This window comes from Diachasmimorpha longicaudata, chromosome 12, assembly GCF_034640455.1.
Source record: "Diachasmimorpha longicaudata isolate KC_UGA_2023 chromosome 12, iyDiaLong2, whole genome shotgun sequence".
Lineage (NCBI taxonomy): Eukaryota > Metazoa > Arthropoda > Insecta > Hymenoptera > Braconidae > Diachasmimorpha > Diachasmimorpha longicaudata.
Window position 1 is genome coordinate 1,506,722 of NC_087236.1, and position 17,188 is coordinate 1,523,909.

Here is a 17,188-nt window from a genome sequence, read left to right on the forward strand (position 1 = left end):
GTTGAGGCGACGGCCTCATGTGGCTAAGGGTGGCAGCACCTCCTGGGCGAGGTCTGCCTGACCGGCCGCGCTGGCATCCAGGTGCCTAATTGCGCACCTGAGGCGCTGCCCTAATCACTGTTGCCGGTGATTTATCTGGAACGTTCGATGTTTGATCTCGAACGTTCCATACATCCGTTGGAATTCTCTCGGCCCTTCCGGGGGGTCACTTTTGCAACGTACTCTATTGGTGATCAGTACTGGTGTTATATCTCTCTCACCAAATTTGTCTCCACCGCGCTCGATATTTAGTTGTTCGTTCGCGGCTTATGTGCAACGCACAATTGTACAGTTTTTGTGTAAATACTCGATATTAACGTGAAATAAATAAGTTTCTCAGTGACAACAACAGTGTCTCTCGTGTCGCGTTTATTCTCCCCCGTTAACCCGCATCACACTCTCCGCGGAGTTTTTTACGCTCTCGCCGGAACATTTGGTCCTTCGAGCCGGATCGGGCTATCGGGAAATGTTTTTTAAGTGTTTTGGTGGTGCACAGTTCGCGGGTGAGAAAACGCGGGAACCCGGACCTGGCCGTGGTGCGCTCCGCCCCCATCGACGTCAACGAGGCTACGCCCACAGCAACGCCTGCCGCTCCGCCCCTCTCTACGCTACCGGCCGCCGCCCACGAACCGACACCCGAGGGTTTAGGGCTGCGCTTTTACCGACAGGAGGCACGCTAACCGACTGGAGCATCTCTACACCCCCTCAGATCTCAGGGAAGTCAATATTTAATAATTTTATGCTTTTTTATTGATCTTCGTCTGGCAGTATCACTGATCCTACTGCTGTTGCTACCGGGGGGTGCTTTGGTGTGCTTTATTACTGCGTGCGCTAAATTTTTGGAATTCTCTGCCGGGTTTTTTATTTTTTTTTTTTATTTCTTATTTTTTGTTGGTTCTCGAACAAAGGGGATTACCGGGTTTTTTCTCTGCTCGGGCTGTGTGGTTTTTTTTGAGTGAGGGGTTCCTCATTCCTGCTTGAGCATGGCTTTTCGGGGGAGGATTTTATTGCAGGGCAGCAGGGCTAAATTTATTGAAAGTTTGAGGACGGAGTCGAGCTCCGCAAGCGTGCGAACTCTCACGGTGGCTGAGCTCCAGTCCAAGCTGGACATGTTGGAGAACCATTGGGCCTTGTTCGACAGTCTCCATCTGAAGCTGCTGACGGCCAAAGATAACGAGGAGGAGCATTCGTTGGACAGGTGCTCCAAGTTCAAAGCTCTGTTTCCTACCGAGGGGAGATCATTCGTCGTTCTCAAACGTCGATGCTTCAACTGCCTGGGGAAGCATAATAGGGAGAGTTGCCGGAGCCTCAACAAGACCTGCGTTGTGTGTCGGCAGAATCACCACTCGATGATTCACATGAGTCGTCCTCAGCCAACACCTCAAGGATCCTACCCCTCAAGGAACCTGCTGGCTGTCACGAGACTGGGAGGACCCAGTCACGAGACTGGGAGGACCCAGTCTGGCTGGCTGTCACGAGACTGGGTCCTCCCAGTCTCGTGACAGCCAGCAGGTTGTTAAGACAATGCAGGAGCCTCAGCCCGGCCCATCCATACAGTCCACTGCCTCTAGGCCTGACATGTCTCCACAGTGACATGCGATACCAACGCCTGCGCCAGAGTCGTCGCCGCGCCATGACCTCAGTCTCTCCACAGCCCAGACCAGGTGTGATTCTCGCCACAGCCCTAGCCTCGCTAGTCTTGAGGGACGGCGCTTCTCACGAGGTTAGGATGCTGCTGGATACTGGTTCTGAGCTGTCGTTCGCTACAAGGGAGCTAGTCAAGAAGCTCAACTTACCGATTTCTCCAGCTGTGCTACCGGTCGTTGGTATCAGTGGTTCGACCCCTGCCTCTAATGGGTTCTCTCAATTTTCTCTCAAGTCTCTGTACTCCAGCAAGCAGATTCTTGTCAAGGCCTACGTTCTCGATAGCCTCTTGTCGTCGTTGCCATCGTTCTCCACCTCTCAACTTCAACATTGGGAGCATCTCCGAGGGTTGCAGCTAGCGGATCCACATTATCTGACGTCAAGACCTGTCGATCTTCTCATTGGCGCAGATTTCTTTGGATCGATAGTGGAGCCGCAGATCATCAAGGGGCCATCCGATTCTCCTATCGCGATGCTGACACACTTCGGGTGGGTGGTGCTCGGGCCTACCTCTGCAGTGACGTCGGCGGCGAGCTCGCATCACGTCTCCGTCAGCAACGAGGAACTTAGCGAGCTTCTCACCTCGTTCTGGCAGCAGGAGGAGGTATCTGCGGCGGAAGGCAAGGACGTCGCTCTCACGAAGAAAGAGGCAGAGTGTGAGGAGTTTTTCCAGCGCACCCATACTCGAGATCGCTCGGGGCGTTATATTGTTCGTCTGCCTCTCGTTCGCTCTCCCGCAGAGCTCGGGGATTCTCTAGGCCGCGCGAAGGCGTGCCTCGCGAGCCTGCTTAGGAGGTTGGAGAAAAATCAAGGATCTCTGCAGCTTTATAGTGAATTTCTCAAGGAGTACGAAGAGTTGGGGCACATGGTGTGTGTTCCGGCTGTACCTGTCTCAGTCGACTCTCGGATCTTGGACCGTCAACCTGGCGAGATGACCTTGGCACATGGGGCTTCGGCCTCAGGAGGGTTGAGGGTCTCCGAGGGCGGGCGATCATACCAGGATTCCGGTCAGAGTTCGTCTCGGAGGCAATCTCGCTCTTCTGCTCCTACGTTCTACTTCCCTCATCATTGTGTTCTCCGGGAAAGTAGTGAAACTACGAAGCTGAGGGTAGTATTTAATGGTTCCAGTAAGAGTAGCTCCGGAGTGTCTCTCAACGACATCCAGCATACTGGGGCCAAGCTGCAACGCAATATCTCTGATGTACTGCTCTGGTCTCGACAGAGCAGGTACATCTTTATGACGGACATCACGAAGATGTTCCGTCAGATCAAGGTGCATCGGGAGGACTGGCCTCTCCAACAGACTTTGTGGCGTGATTCTCGGGGCCACATCTGCACCTATCAGCTCACCACCGTCACCTACGGGACCAAGTCTGCTCCATTCCTCGCCTGTAGGGTTCTCCATCAGCTGGTCAAGGACGAAGGGTATCGGTTCCCTCTGGCCGTTTCCCAGCTCCGTCCCGTTAGCCCCCCATGTATGAATTTTCCTACTTTTCCAATTTTTCTCCGATTTATGGTCGTATGTTGGTGATTGATGGTTGATAAAAAATGTTTGCTAGTGATTACTTTTTTTGATGTGAAACATCTATAGGCGCACTCCTAAACCGAATCGTTGGCGTGGCGATACTTGCCGTGGCGAGCAATCGCCACGCTATACTAAGGTATGCCTATCTATATTCTGTGTAGTAGAGTGTACGGTGTGGCTTCTCACTCAGTTCGACGTTGTTGTTTACTACGGTACACATAACCTGCGTTTTATTTAATTTTTCATTTTAATTATTGACAATAAAATATGTGTGACAGTGATAACTCAGAAGATCAAAGTGATCAACCTTATGCAAAGAAAGTGAAACTACACTATGGTATACTACCAAGTCATCAGTAAGTAGATCGTATTTTTCAAGTCTCCATAAATGTAATTATTATATTTTTATATTTAATTAATTATATTCATATTAATCATATTAATAATTTATATAAATTATATTAATATTATCTTCAATTAAGTATTCTTTTATTATTCATGAAGGAATTAATATAGAAAAATTTATTAATAAAATTTATATTTGCAAATCTTTAGTCATATATTGCAATAATTAACTATGATTTGAGTTCATGAGTATATTGAAGCCACACTTCAATTTTTTTTTTTTGTGTATTTTAATATCATATTTTTTTTTTATATTTCGGTTACCAACAATCATCGCAGGGATCACAACATATTCTTATTGAAACTGGACGCCACGCTGATCATTCAAACACAAGGCATACTATCAATCTTGTGTAAGACTTTATTAATCGAATAGTACCAGACTATTTTAATTTTTATCTTAGATTTTATTAACATATTTATATTTTTTTAAATATAAATGTGTGTTTATATTTTTTAATATGGAACAACAATAGATGCTGTATTTGTGAGATATCTTGATGATGTTCCGTCCAATATTTTTGTAACGTACTTTAGTTATCATCGACCAATCGTCACAGTAATACCGGCAGAGGAAACATCCAATATAACTATTACTGAAATCACGAATGAAAATATTTAAATTGTGGCCACTTGATATTAATATCGAACTTTTATATCACATGTAAATAAATGTTTATTAAATAAAGTTACCATTTTCTGTAAGAAATTCGTAATACTTCATTTTTCCATTAGGCTATATTTAATTCCTGTAATAATATCATCTTATATGCATGTTACTTGTACACACATGATGTTTCACATCTGGGAGGCGTCCCATTTTTTATTTAATTATAAAAATTGGTACCAAAAAAATAATCGGTTGGCCCCCCCACTATACACTTTTGAAAGTTTCTCACCACGAATGGTCGGGAAATCGTTTGCTGGCTATTGCTGGTCCATAGAAATCAACTTAATAAATAATATTAATGGGTAAACTATTAATTTTCTCCCGACGCTCAGGGAGGTGATGGAAGTTATCCCCCCCCTCGCTTGATAGTCCAAACATTTTTTCGTCATTAGTCGATAGGAAATCATTTGATGTTGATTGATCGTTTATAAATATTGATTAATTCAATATTAGTAGGATGTAAACAATTAACATGCTATCCACGCTCCGAATGGCGATTTAAACTCACTAAATCCAATATGGCCGCTAAGGATCGATCAGTCGGTTGTCATTTTGGAGCAGAGAACCTGGCATTTCGGAGCGTAACATTACCTGGATTACCTATCAACGTGGAGTGGTGGAATTCTAATATGTGTCAAATGAGTGAGTGTCAAATTCCCGAATTGTATGTCTAATATATCTAATGAAACCAATAGTGCCATATTTTCTCTGAGAGGCATAAAACTCATCGTGAATCACTCCAGACAGCGTGCCTCGTCATTTGTTTAGCCTAGGGATAATTAATTCTTTCCTTAATTCTATTAACCATTAATTGCATAAATTATCATGTTCCTATCTAGGTTCTTATCTTTGAGGGACAGATCGTTTCAAATGTACAATGAAAATTATCCGAGAAGTTGCTGCCGTGAATTCAATAATAAATTGACTGCTAGATTCGACTGCTTATTATTCTCTGTCCACAGGAAATGAAGCACATATTTCATGCAATCCAGAAGCAATATATTGGGACACGTAATGTACAAGGTCAGTAATTATGACCAAAACCTCACTCCTCTATCTGACGTAACATCTTTCATTATTTCTAGTTTTGTCAACACGTACGAAAATTTTTCATAGAAAACCCTAAAGAATTCTTTAGCAATCTCTATTGAACTTCTATTGGATTTTCTATACGTTTTTTGCCATTTCTATTGACATGTTCGATAGGGAATATTGTACAGAAAAATGTCAATAGAAAATAAAAGTTAATAGAATTTCATTTTTCTATAGAATTTTTCCGACTCAAATTTTCGAAGTTTTTTCAAGTCATTTTTTGATTTTCTTCTCTCAAAAAAAATCTAATGAAAAAACTTGGAAAATCTGAACCGAAAAAATTCCATAGACAACGAAATTCTATACACTTTTTCTATAGAATTTCCTATCGAACACGTAAAAGGCAACGGCAAAAAACGTATAGAAAATTCAACAGAAGTGTTATAGAAAGTCTATAGAAATACCTATAAAATTCTTTAGGGTTTTCTATTAAAAATTATCGTACGGGAACAGCGATCATTCCGATAATCCTCACCCTATGACTTTTAATCACCAGAGGATAGGAGTGACTTAAGATTATCTTCCAAATAGCTCCATAGGTATTAAAAGGTAAGTCATTTTCAGTTTTTTCCGTTGGTGGTTTTTAAATCTAATTAACAATTCTGTTTCAAGGCATTTGCGAAATGGAAACATTGTTTATACCAGGCATAAAGATGCGTAAAGCTTGGATTGTTTGGAGGAAAAAAGAAGTTCAACGTAGGTGAGTAGAAAATATTGTTTGACGTTTTCTTAGAGAGAAATGAAAAGTTTTATTCCATTGTCATAGTCACTATAACTCCGAGAAACTATTTGCAATATTCCTCATCAAATCGATTAACTCTGGATCTTCTCAGAAGTTGACAGGAGATTTTCTGTATTGTTCATCGGTGTTGAAGAAATTATTCTCTGAAATTGCACATACTTTTCTAACTGCGGCAATCATCTTAGAAGATCATGATTTTTGTGATAATCCCTTTTACCGTGGAGAATTTTTTTTTTCTGAAGGTTCGAACACCTGTAATAATAATTTTTTTATTGCTATTGCGAATCCAATAAATTTGATGACGATTTTTAATGGAATTTAAGTTTATTTTATTCAGTTCCGATATCAAAACGGAAAATTTTACTGTTCTCTTTCATGAAGATGGAGAAAACTAAATAAAATCATCGTTGAGGTACTGACATTGTTTGATTAGTAAGATAAGATAGCGTAAGAGTGATAGGGAAATTTCACAACCCTTAGAAAGTTTTTCTTCGAGTCCTCTAACTCCTTAGAAACATTTCCGTTGATTTTTGGGAAAGTGAAGGTCAGAGTTTGTTGAATTGAGTGTGGAATATTTTGTTTATTAGTTACGAACGTATACTTTAAAAAAATGAAATATTAATTTTCAGACCATACTGGATATGGGAATTGTCCAGACGATTACAAAGGATCCTGGGCAATTCTGTTGCTCCTACCACAAAGACTTCGGCGATGCGCGTCCTGAATATACAGAGGATAAAGAAGTCTGTCGAGCAATTGCGAATTATTTAAGGCATCGAAATTCGCCTCATTTTATCTCCAAAATCCTCATATTACTTTGAGTAAGTGGCTGGAACCAACGATTATTTATTTCGTGTAGAAGTGCAGATTTCTGATGAATAAACAAAAGTACTCATCCTTTCTGAGAGAAATGTTACTCCACTAAGTGAGTTGTAAAAATGTTTAATTGGATACATTTGTTCCACTCGAGGTTTGTTCAGTTCGACATAAACAGCTTCAAATTTGAGAAACAGGGGACGGTGGGGCAGAATAGAACTGTAGGAAAAGCTTGTAACCTAAAGAAGATGATACGATTTTCATGAAGAACTTTTTTGTGGAGAACTTTCCGAGCTGAAAAAAGTTATTTTCAAAAACATCCTATCTCTCTTAGATTGCGAGATTTTCCTACAGTTTCATTTTGTTCTACGCTCCTCTAGCTGAATGTAAACAAATCCTTTTTATACTTTTTAACTCGATAAAGGAAAAGTCATCAGAAAAATTTTTCTATTTTAATCGAACACGTAAATATTTCACAAGTATTGATCTTGAAGTTCAATCAACATATCTCATATGACGAAATCTGTAGCTATCTACGATATTGTTCAAGTCCATATTTGGCTATTCTGGTTGACTGAATGTTTAATCTGAAAAATAATATTTGACAATGAAGGAATTTAAAAAAAAAAAATTGAATCAGACAGAAATGGTAGCCGAAGAAAAAAATTTCCATGAGTCGATAAAGTCGGAACCTAACTACCATTGTCGGTTACTCATTGTTTATTAACCATTGCAATTATTTAACAAAACGCCGTTGAACTCAATCAATTTGTTGAACAATTATTACTGTCCCTGGAGTTATCCAAACACTAGTTTGTATGTCTTGTTGCAAAAAAGACATAAGGAGGACTGAAAATGATTGGAAATAACGCAGTGTAGCCAATCCTTGTGAAAATAAACAATTCTCGAACGGTTTTTTTCTACGTCGTCTCTATCTCATTAAAACAAAAGAGAACTAATAACGAATGTTATAATCTTGATACAAATCAAAATTTATCGTTCTCAAAACGAGTTGGTTAACCAAGTGACCAGCTACTGAAAAAATACAGTGTTTTTCTTCTGTATTGACTTGATGTTTTCTATTTGGCAATTCGCGATTAGTGCATAAATGAGCAACGAAAAATATTGAATAGTGAGCTTGATTAATAGCAAATATTCATGGGCCATTTACCTATTCATATGAATAAAATGAAAGTTTTTCGATGTGTTCAGGTGAACGTATGCCTGGGAGAGGCTGATGGAGATTTTGTTTTCTGTGGAGGAAATCCCTTGTAAAAATAGTCTCCGAATAAAATTCGCCGGAGATACCTGCATCTAGCTACTCAGTGTACAGGTGAGTTGGCATCAAATTATTCAGTATACTGCAATAATAATATCAATTAATTCAGTCTTTCCTCAAGACTCGACATATCTACACCAAAATGCCACGAGTCGCTGCTGTAAGTCGACCAGAGACTGTTAAACTCGTCGAAGAGTTTATAGATCATTTCAACACATCAGACCTTCCAGCATACAGCTCTCCGGTTTGGGAGGCAATGAGCAAAGCTGTAGGGGGAAGATGGAAGCGAGACAATATTTATAACACTCTTAGAAGGGACAAAAGTGGAATCATCAATGAGGCCAGGGAGAATAAGGGAATTTCTGTAGAACCAATCCCTGCTGATGTTGGGGATCTAACGATGAATACTACTTTCGATGAATCCCTACCTATCAGCGAAGATAACGATGATCCTTATGAGTTTGAACTCAGAGCATAAGGAGTGGACGTGTTTAATTTACGAATCCCTCGAGAAGTATGGCTCGAGATGCTTGGGACACCAGTTCTGTATGGTGATGGAAGAGTTTACTCTGTTCTCGAACGAGAGAAGTGGGCTGGCCTTCTGTCCCTTATTATTTTCGATCAAACACAACTGCCCTGTGCCTACGTCTTCGAGAATGCCAAAATCTATACTGCTCTCGATAGCCTACATTATTGCCGCATCACAGGGCATTGTAAGAGCAAAAAATGCGGGAATCGTATTTTTTGCTACATTGAAAAGCCTCCAGGGGATGCTGAAATGATACACATGATCGTGAGAACAAAGGAGACTTATTATGATCAGCATGAGAATATAAAACGAGATCTTCGAGGATGGCTGCGGCAAAAGATAGGTGAAAAAGTTTATTATATGGGTGCTGGTAATTGGCAGAAAGAGGAGGCGGTGAGAGTTGCCCCATTCGATGGACGCGTTGGACCCAACATCCCCAACATGAACGTCCTACGTAAGGGAAAAAATGAATTCATCAATAGCAAATTTGACATAAAACCAGGCGATGGAAAAGACGTAGTGAAAACTGTAGAGCAAATGCGCTATTCAGAGCCCTACAACAGTTTCATTCATGAAGTAAGACGCCACAAATTCTGCGTGTCCTACAGTACTTATGGTCAAATGCTTGGATATAAAAAATATTGTCAATTGATGAGGAATGATGCTGGTGTGGGAATCGATGGTACAGGGAGTTTGATAAAAAAGTTTCGACATTTGTATGGAACGAAGGTTGGCCATATTTTCCTTTATTCCATCACCATAAATCATGGTGGGCGTACAATAGCCGTTCATGAATGTTTAACAGAGGGTCAGGATACTGACACTTTGACCTGGTGGCTTCGTCAATGGCTGAGGCTGGGCACTCCCACTCCTCCACAAGCTTCCTGTGATAGATCCAGAGCTCTGATGAATGCCATTTGTTTAGCCTTCAACGACATGCCAGTCAAAGTTTACGTAGAGATTATGTTTCTTCGAGCTTTAAACGAGAATCCTGATTTCTATTATCCACCCATCTATTCGTACTTACCTAATGATGTGGCCCACGTGATGATTTTGGTGGCTAAAGAGGAAACTTTCAAAAGGATTCCATTTGCAACTGTTAGGCACATGTATCTGTATTGTCTTGCTCTCTTAATTGATGCACAAAATCTTCGACAGTTCGAAGAAATATTTTTATTAACCCTCACAATCGGTTTACACAAATCAGACGACACCGTTATCAAAGCGATCCCTGGGGGAACTGTCGCAGACTGCAAGAAGCGATTGGAGGAGTTTATTGCTACTCGTGAATTGCCTTTCGATGCTGAAGAGCTTGAGGACTGTGTTAAGAAGGCTTGTAATCTTAAGAAGGCAGACGATGCTGAGGACCTTGAAAGCAATGAGAAAAGCCCCATCACTAATTGGATCAACAATCTTCGTACTGTAACAGACATGTGGGGATGTCTGTTAGGAACCATCAAAGGCGGGAGGAATACCACCAAATAGAGAAAAGCGTGAGTGAGAGAGAACAGGGAGAGAATATTTTTATATTAATCGCGTAATGTTCCACCACGGTGTGGCTAAACCCGATTCGCGTAATTTTCCACCCCGGGGTGGCTACAACCGGAAAATAGGCATTAGTATACCTTATCCTCCACCCACAGGTGGTTAATTAGTGAGTTGCTCGCTCCTTACCGACCCAAGCACGAGTTTTGTGGGCCCACTAAAGATTATTGTGAAGAAGGGCCAAAATACGAGCCATCCGATAGTTTTTTTTTTTTGGGATTCTCCCTCAGTTAATCTTGCGGGCATTTGAATAAGCCCGGCTGAAATACCGGCGCTCCAATACGCGGATTTTAAGGGGATTAATTAGTTACGTTTTTGATTTTTGGTGGAAGGTCGTGCAAAGCAGCCCCTGCCTTTGACGAATTGCCAGGCTGTTTAAGATTTCTATTATTATTTTCAGGTTTCGAGTATATTTATTATTTAATTAACCCCCTAGATCCCGGAGAATCACCCCGTAGGAAGCGCCAAAACCCTAGAATTACCCGTGAGCAATCACCCGATTAGAACCCGGTCGGTAAAGGGGAGAGCAAGGACCACAATTAGGCTAGAGAGGGTGACACTACCCGGTGCCCTCGGAAAATTTCGGGAGGACCTCGGGAAATAGGGCGGAGCCTCCCGGTCCTTCCCCCATTCGATCACATCGACGTGATCCATCAGTCGCGATCTGTGAATCGAAAGGATAGGTCGATAATTATTGAAAGATAGTTTTGACGAGTGACAATGAAAGGGAAAGGCAGGCGAAGACGCTTGGATTGCATGGTGAGTTAATGGTTTAATTGTTTAAATTATTCGCTTGGGGCTAACCCCAAAGCGCCTTTCTCCACTTCCGGGTGGTTAATAATGATAAAATAGTAACAATTTTCCCGATGTGTTATACGTCTCCCGTTACTGAATAACGAGTGTTCTCCAGGTTTTACCTGGCCGAAATTCCCTTCATCGGGCCCTTTGACATATTTTGATATATTTTGATATATTTTATTGGTGTGTGGCAAATAAAACGAAGGGTTAAAATGGTTGTTGTGATGCTGCGTGATAATGTGAAGGACAGGGAGGGGTGGAGATTGCATCATCCACCCGTTCGATGTCCGGATCGAAATTCCGCCGGAACTTCTAATGGTTCCCGGTCGGCCAGTAATGATGCGAAATCTCTCACATTTTGTGAGAATGTTCGGAGAAGTATTCTCTTAAAATAGGCTGTTGGATTTAGGAAATCCACTCAGCCGTTTTCGAGATATGTTAAAACACCGGTTTACCGGTTAATTCCCCCCTTGGTGTAGTACCATGGGTGGGCCCATTGTCTGACGCATGAGGTGTGTTCAAGTTTCCGGCGGGATTACGGTGATCCTGTGACGGGTGGAAATGATTAGAAAATTCTGAATTTTTGTGGGAAGACTCTACGAGGGTGTCCCCATTTAATGCATTAAAAATTTCGAGTTTCGCCTCTGCGGATTAGGCGTTTCTCGCGGATTTCCGGAAACGTGATTTCCGGCCTTTGAAAATCTCCCCCACGCGTGGTGGGTTTCGCGTCCGTCTCTCTCGCTCTCTATCTCTCTCTCTCGCACACGTTCGGTTACACGATCTTCAGCAATTTCTGGTCCTTTTACGTTATATGCCCCGAAGTTTTGGTAATAACTTGGGGGTTTGTTAAGAACTATTCAGGGTTATTTCCCTGGTGAAAAATAAAGGAAATTCAAAGGGGATGTTGAGGAAAAGATAGAGTTTGGGAGGTTTTGTATAATGTTTAGAGATCATTAGGAGGACGGAGAATTTGGAAAAATATAAATAATTAAACTATTCTTTGTGACTTTTTTTTTTAATTATTTTTCTCTCCTTGAACCTTTTTTTTTTTCGGGGCCAATGCCTCTAGTTCCACCTGAAACCCACCCCTCTCTCCACAACCTAGCACACTGAGCGACCCGAGGACCGTTACCTTTCCCCCGAATTTGATTGACTCTTTTTTTTTGTTTTTACTATAAGTTTCGATTACGTTTTTCGTTTTCTGGTTAATTTTAGGATTTGATGGTTGAGGGTTTGTACAGCTTCCGGTTTGATACTTCCGGCTCAAAAAGTATCTGGCGCCCATTGGTTAAAATTTTTGAGTCTAATTAGATAAAGGGGAAATAGGGCGAAGGTGACGGGCATTTTCCGACCCCCATAGAAAATGTCACGTTACAGTACGTCACCAGAATTTCCCAAGGAAAACTGCGATAAAGAGTCAGGACTATTGAATGTTTATTTCGCGAAAGAATTTATTGATTATTTAGTCGTACTTGCTCTTGAGTTTCCAGTGTGGTCCGTAGCAGCAATCCCCCGCAAGGTCGGTCATGCCACAACAGCCTTTACTGAAGGTTTTTTCAATGATTTGAAACACACAGTCAATAAGAATCACCCCGGTTCGAGTCGAGTGAATTTATTTCTCAAACGTATGTTTGTGAATAACTCCGGGGGTGCCACACTTTTTGTCGATGAGAGCAGAAACGCAAATGGTAACAGAAAGCCCAGAGAGCCGCCCGGATCACATCCACGTACAGATTCCGCATCAGCAACATCTAAGAATGCCAAGAATCGCTCGGGCCCTCGAGAGAACCAAAGTTATGACTCTGACACTTCAGATGACAGCCTGAGCAATGAAGAGGAGCCTCAACTACCTAATGATCATTCAGTAAGCCCAACACCAGAGAGTCCGAGTTTTCCAGCATCATCAGATAACAATGAGAATTCTGCCTCCAAATCGACAAAGAACCCTCGAACTTCTGTCCCTACACCAGAGAAATCTAATGTCTCAAGCCACCAACGTTCTCAAGGAAGAAAGAGGAAGAAAGACTGGGATGATAAGAACAAAGAAGTTCAATACCCTAAGCAGCCAGGAATGGATCAAGGACACGAACCCCAGGTTGATAGGTATCCTGCTGATGGCTGCAAAGTTCCGAGAAAAGCGAAGGGTAAATATTTCAAAGCAAGACCCGATATTGTCCATCGCAATGAGCTTGCAACGGATATCCGTAAATCGAGCCTGTTGATGAACGGTAACTTGAGACCTGGGAGGGTATCCATCAAGGGTAGGGTTCATTATTCAGCTAACACGTGTGGATTTGATGTCATAGTGCAACTCCTAGCAAGTGCAATCATGGATGATCCCCAGTTGAAGACAATGGTGATAGGATCGTCGAATAAATTGCTCCAATTCGTCCTGGAGTTTATCAAGAATGGCGCTAAAGCTAATATTTATGAAGAGAGAACGAGACTTTTACAGGTCTTGTTTCCTGGACATATCCACCCTGAGTAAGGAGTATCTTCTCTCTTCTCATCTTCTAGAGTGGACGGGTTTGATCACCTGGTAAACATTTGGTCATCATGTTTCCCAGAAGAACAATGCGTAGTTTATACAAACAGCTGCCAACAGTGTGGCATCTAGAAAACCAGCTACAATACCCTTTGTGTTGATCACGGACATGTAATCAAACATGGTCGGAGTGGTCTCCAGGAATCCCTTGAATTCAATTTTAAGCCTGGAACGTCTACATGTTCACATTCCAGGGGTGGTGAACCCTGTCAGGAGTCAGTGACTACAACACCTACGACTTTGGGGAATCTGATATTTGTTGAATTGGATATTCCAATTATGGAGTCTGGAGTTACTCTGGGGTGCTGCTTGAATGATCTCCCAAAATATTTGAAGTTGATGAATACTGAATTTCGATTAGCTGGGATTATTGTCTCCTCATCTGGTCACCATACGAACTACTGCTGGCAAGTCAATAAAACCTGGGAATTTTGCAATAATCTCGGAAAAAGTATTGAAGCAGCTGCTCCAAAGACTCGGATCACTCCCAGTGCTGCCATTTACGTGAAAATTTTAACTCCAGGCAATCGTCACGATTTAAAACAAAACGGACTGGCTACAGGAGATCAACTCCCCTTAAACGAGACTGTACCACCTACTCCCATTCTTTCCCCGACCCCTTCACTAACGAGAAGTCCTCAGCCATCGAAGGATCAGGATCTTGAGTTGAAATCCGAAGTTACACTCCAAGAGTCTGTGTTAGACGATAATCTCTTCACGTCGGCTCCGCCCATGAATACTGAGGACTTCCGATCCAAAGTAAGGGATCCAGACACATACTCTTACGATAATTGGCGTAATCTGGGAGACTCTGAGGGGTTTTGGGTTGATGCTACCGATGAATCGACGCTGAATGGAGAAACCCTCCCTGGAAATATCAATGACAGTCTGAGTAGGCCTACAAATCCTATCTTACATGCTGGTCACATAATGTTTGCCGTGGAAATTGATGGAAACTTCCTCCATGTCATGAACACTACTGCTCTAGACTCAATCATCCATATTATATTATACAGGGCTAGGGATGACCCAAATTACATGGATTCGATCCACCCATGTGCGTCAAAATTACTTCGATTTATAATTTCTTTAATGAATCGGGATTTTGATATGAATGTTTATATAGAGAAAGGAGCTTTGCTAGTTGAACTGTTCCCTGAGAGACTGAAACAAAGAATGGAAAATGGCGATGTCGTTCGTACATTGGATTTAAATGATTCAGTGAACAATCTGTGGGGATATTTGTTTGGTAATGATCCTAGTGTCTTCAAACTGTTCAATTGTGCACAATGCGGCGAGTATGCAGTCGATGTCCCTATTATAAATATCGACAGTAATTTGATTTTTCGGAAAGGTTTGACTGTTCTTCAAGAAGCCCTTCAATTCTACCCAAATTTGACCAAAGTTCCGTGCTGTAACGCAAAATGTAAACGTCTTTGCACAGTAACGTGTACTGCGAATTTGAATATTTACATCGATTTGGAGTTGAGCATGCGAGGTCGTCTACAAAAAACAGTGCAATCCAAACTAGGCGATATACCAATGCATTTAAATCTTGGGATGACATACAGGTGAGGATTTTTATCATTTCATTGACATCGATTTTGCATTCATTTTCATTTTTCCCCTTTTTTATGCAGAATTGCTGGAGTAATTGCTCATTCCGATGATGGATTTATGGCGTATTGTCTCCGGGAAAGTCCATCAAACAGTTGGTGGGAAATGTATGACAGTGGACTTGGCCAAGTACAATCGGCTGGACCTAGTAATATTATTAAACCGCACGGAGCAATTTATGTAGTGCAATAAACATTCTTCTAAAAAATACTGTTTTTCTCCTTTCTCCTAATTCCCAAAATGTAAGAATTGTAGGATTCAAGCTGAACTGCAAAACGAACTAAAATAAAAATGAGCTAATTGGCGTAACGTTGATGACTCGTATTGTAAAACAGATGAGTCTTATTTTATAGATTTATAAACTCATTTCTAGAATGTAGGGACAATGTCGGAACTGAATAAAATGAAATTAAATTCCATTAAAAATCGTCATCAAATTTATTGGTTTCTCAATAGCAGTAAAAAAAATATTATTACAGGTGTTCGAACCTTCAGAAAAAAAAAATTCTCCACGGTAAAAGGGATTATCACAAAAATCATGATCTTCTAAGATGATTGCCGCAGTTAGAAAAGTATGTGCAATTTCAGAGAATAATTTATTCAACACCGATGAACAATACAGAAAATCTCCTGTCAACTTCTGAGAAGATCCAGATTTAATCGATTTGATGAGGAATATTGCAAATAGTTTCTCGGAGTTATAGTGACTATGACAATGGAATAAAACTTTTCATTTCTCTCTAAGAAAACGTCAAACAATATTTTCTACTCACCTACGTTGAACTTCTATTTTCCTCCAAACAATCCACGCTTTACGCATCTTTATGCCTGGTATAAACAATGTTTCCATTTCGCAAATGCCTTGAAACAGAATTTTTAATTAGATTTAAAAACCACCAACGGAAAAAACTGAAAATGACTTACCTTTTAATACCTATGGAGCTATTTGGAAGATAATCTTAAGTCACTCCTATCCTCTGGTGATTAAAAGTCATAGGGTGAGGATTATCGTTCGAATCCACACCAATTCCTGCGAGAATGATCGCTGTTCCCGTACGATAATTTTTAATAGAAAACCCTAAAGAATTTTATAGGTATTTCTATAGACTTTCTATAACACTTCTGTTGAATTTTCTATACGTTTTTTGCCGTTGCCTTTTACGTGTTCGATAGGAAATTCTATAGAAAAAGTGTATAGAATTTCGTTGTCTATGGAATTTTTTCGGTTCAGATTTTCCAAGTTTTTTCATTAGATTTTTTTTGAGAGAAGAAAATCAAAAAATGACTTGAAAAAACTTCGAAAATTTGAGTCGGAAAAATTCTATAGAAAAATGAAATTCTATTAACTTTTATTTTCTATTGACATTTTTCGGTACAATATTCCCTATCGAACATGTCAATAGAAATGGCAAAAAACGTATAGAAAATCCAATAGAAGTTCAATAGAGATTGCTAAAGAATTCTTTAGGGTTTTCTATGAAAAATTTTCGTACGTGTTGACAAAACTAGAAATAATGAAAGATGTTACGTCAGATAGAGGAGTGAGGTTTTGGTCATAATTACTGACCTTGTACATTACGTGTCCCAATATATTGCTTCTGGATTGCATGAAATATGTGCTTCATTTCCTGTGGACAGAGAATAATAAGCAGTCGAATCTAGCAGTCAATTTATTATTGAATTCACGGCAGCAACTTCTCGGATAATTTTCATTGTACATTTGAAACGATCTGTCCCTCAAAGATAAGAACCTAGATAGGAACATGATAATTTATGCAATTAATGGTTAATAGAATTAAGGAAAGAATTAATTATCCCTAGGCTAAACAAATGACGAGGCACGCTGTCTGGAGTGATTCACGATGAGTTTTATGCCTCTCAGAGAAAATATGGCACTATTGGTTTCATTAGATATATTAGACATACAATTCGGGAATTTGAC

General features: G+C 40.7%; 2 protein-coding genes across 2 annotated transcripts; both read left to right on the plus strand.

The window, feature by feature from the left end:
* Positions 1-1,022: 1,022 nt before the first annotated feature.
* On the plus strand, positions 1,023-8,742 carry LOC135168156 (uncharacterized). Its single transcript, XM_064132090.1, has 6 exons — positions 1,023-1,335; positions 1,377-5,924; positions 5,988-6,075; positions 6,747-6,938; positions 8,146-8,266; positions 8,334-8,742. The coding sequence occupies exons 1-2, from the start codon at positions 1,023-1,025 to the stop codon at positions 3,212-3,214; spliced, it is 2,151 nt and encodes a 716-aa protein (XP_063988160.1). The 3' UTR covers positions 3,215-5,924; positions 5,988-6,075; positions 6,747-6,938; positions 8,146-8,266; positions 8,334-8,742.
* Positions 8,743-13,898: 5,156 nt separating this feature from the next.
* On the plus strand, positions 13,899-15,690 carry LOC135167850 (uncharacterized). The gene is made up of 2 exons (XM_064131468.1): positions 13,899-15,200; positions 15,270-15,690. Exons 1-2 carry the CDS (start codon positions 13,909-13,911, stop codon positions 15,436-15,438), a joined length of 1,461 nt encoding a protein of 486 aa, XP_063987538.1. The 5' UTR covers positions 13,899-13,908; the 3' UTR covers positions 15,439-15,690.
* The last annotated feature ends 1,498 nt before the right edge of the window (positions 15,691-17,188 follow it).

What these genes read in the sequence shown, in the direction of transcription:
- LOC135168156 (XM_064132090.1), top strand. Translation starts at nt 1,023, where the DNA reads ATGGCTTTTCGGGGGAGGATTTTATTGCAGGGCAGCAGGGCTAAATTT. An exon ending in GGGGAAGCATAATAGGGAGA is followed by an intron (nt 1,336 to 1,376) that starts GTTGCCGGAGCC and finishes GTGTGTCGGCAG; the next exon opens with AATCACCACTCGATGATTCA.
- LOC135167850 (XM_064131468.1), top strand. Translation starts at nt 13,909, where the DNA reads ATGGAGTCTGGAGTTACTCTGGGGTGCTGCTTGAATGATCTCCCAAAA. An exon ending in AATCTTGGGATGACATACAG is followed by an intron (nt 15,201 to 15,269) that starts GTGAGGATTTTT and finishes TTTTTTATGCAG; the next exon opens with AATTGCTGGAGTAATTGCTC.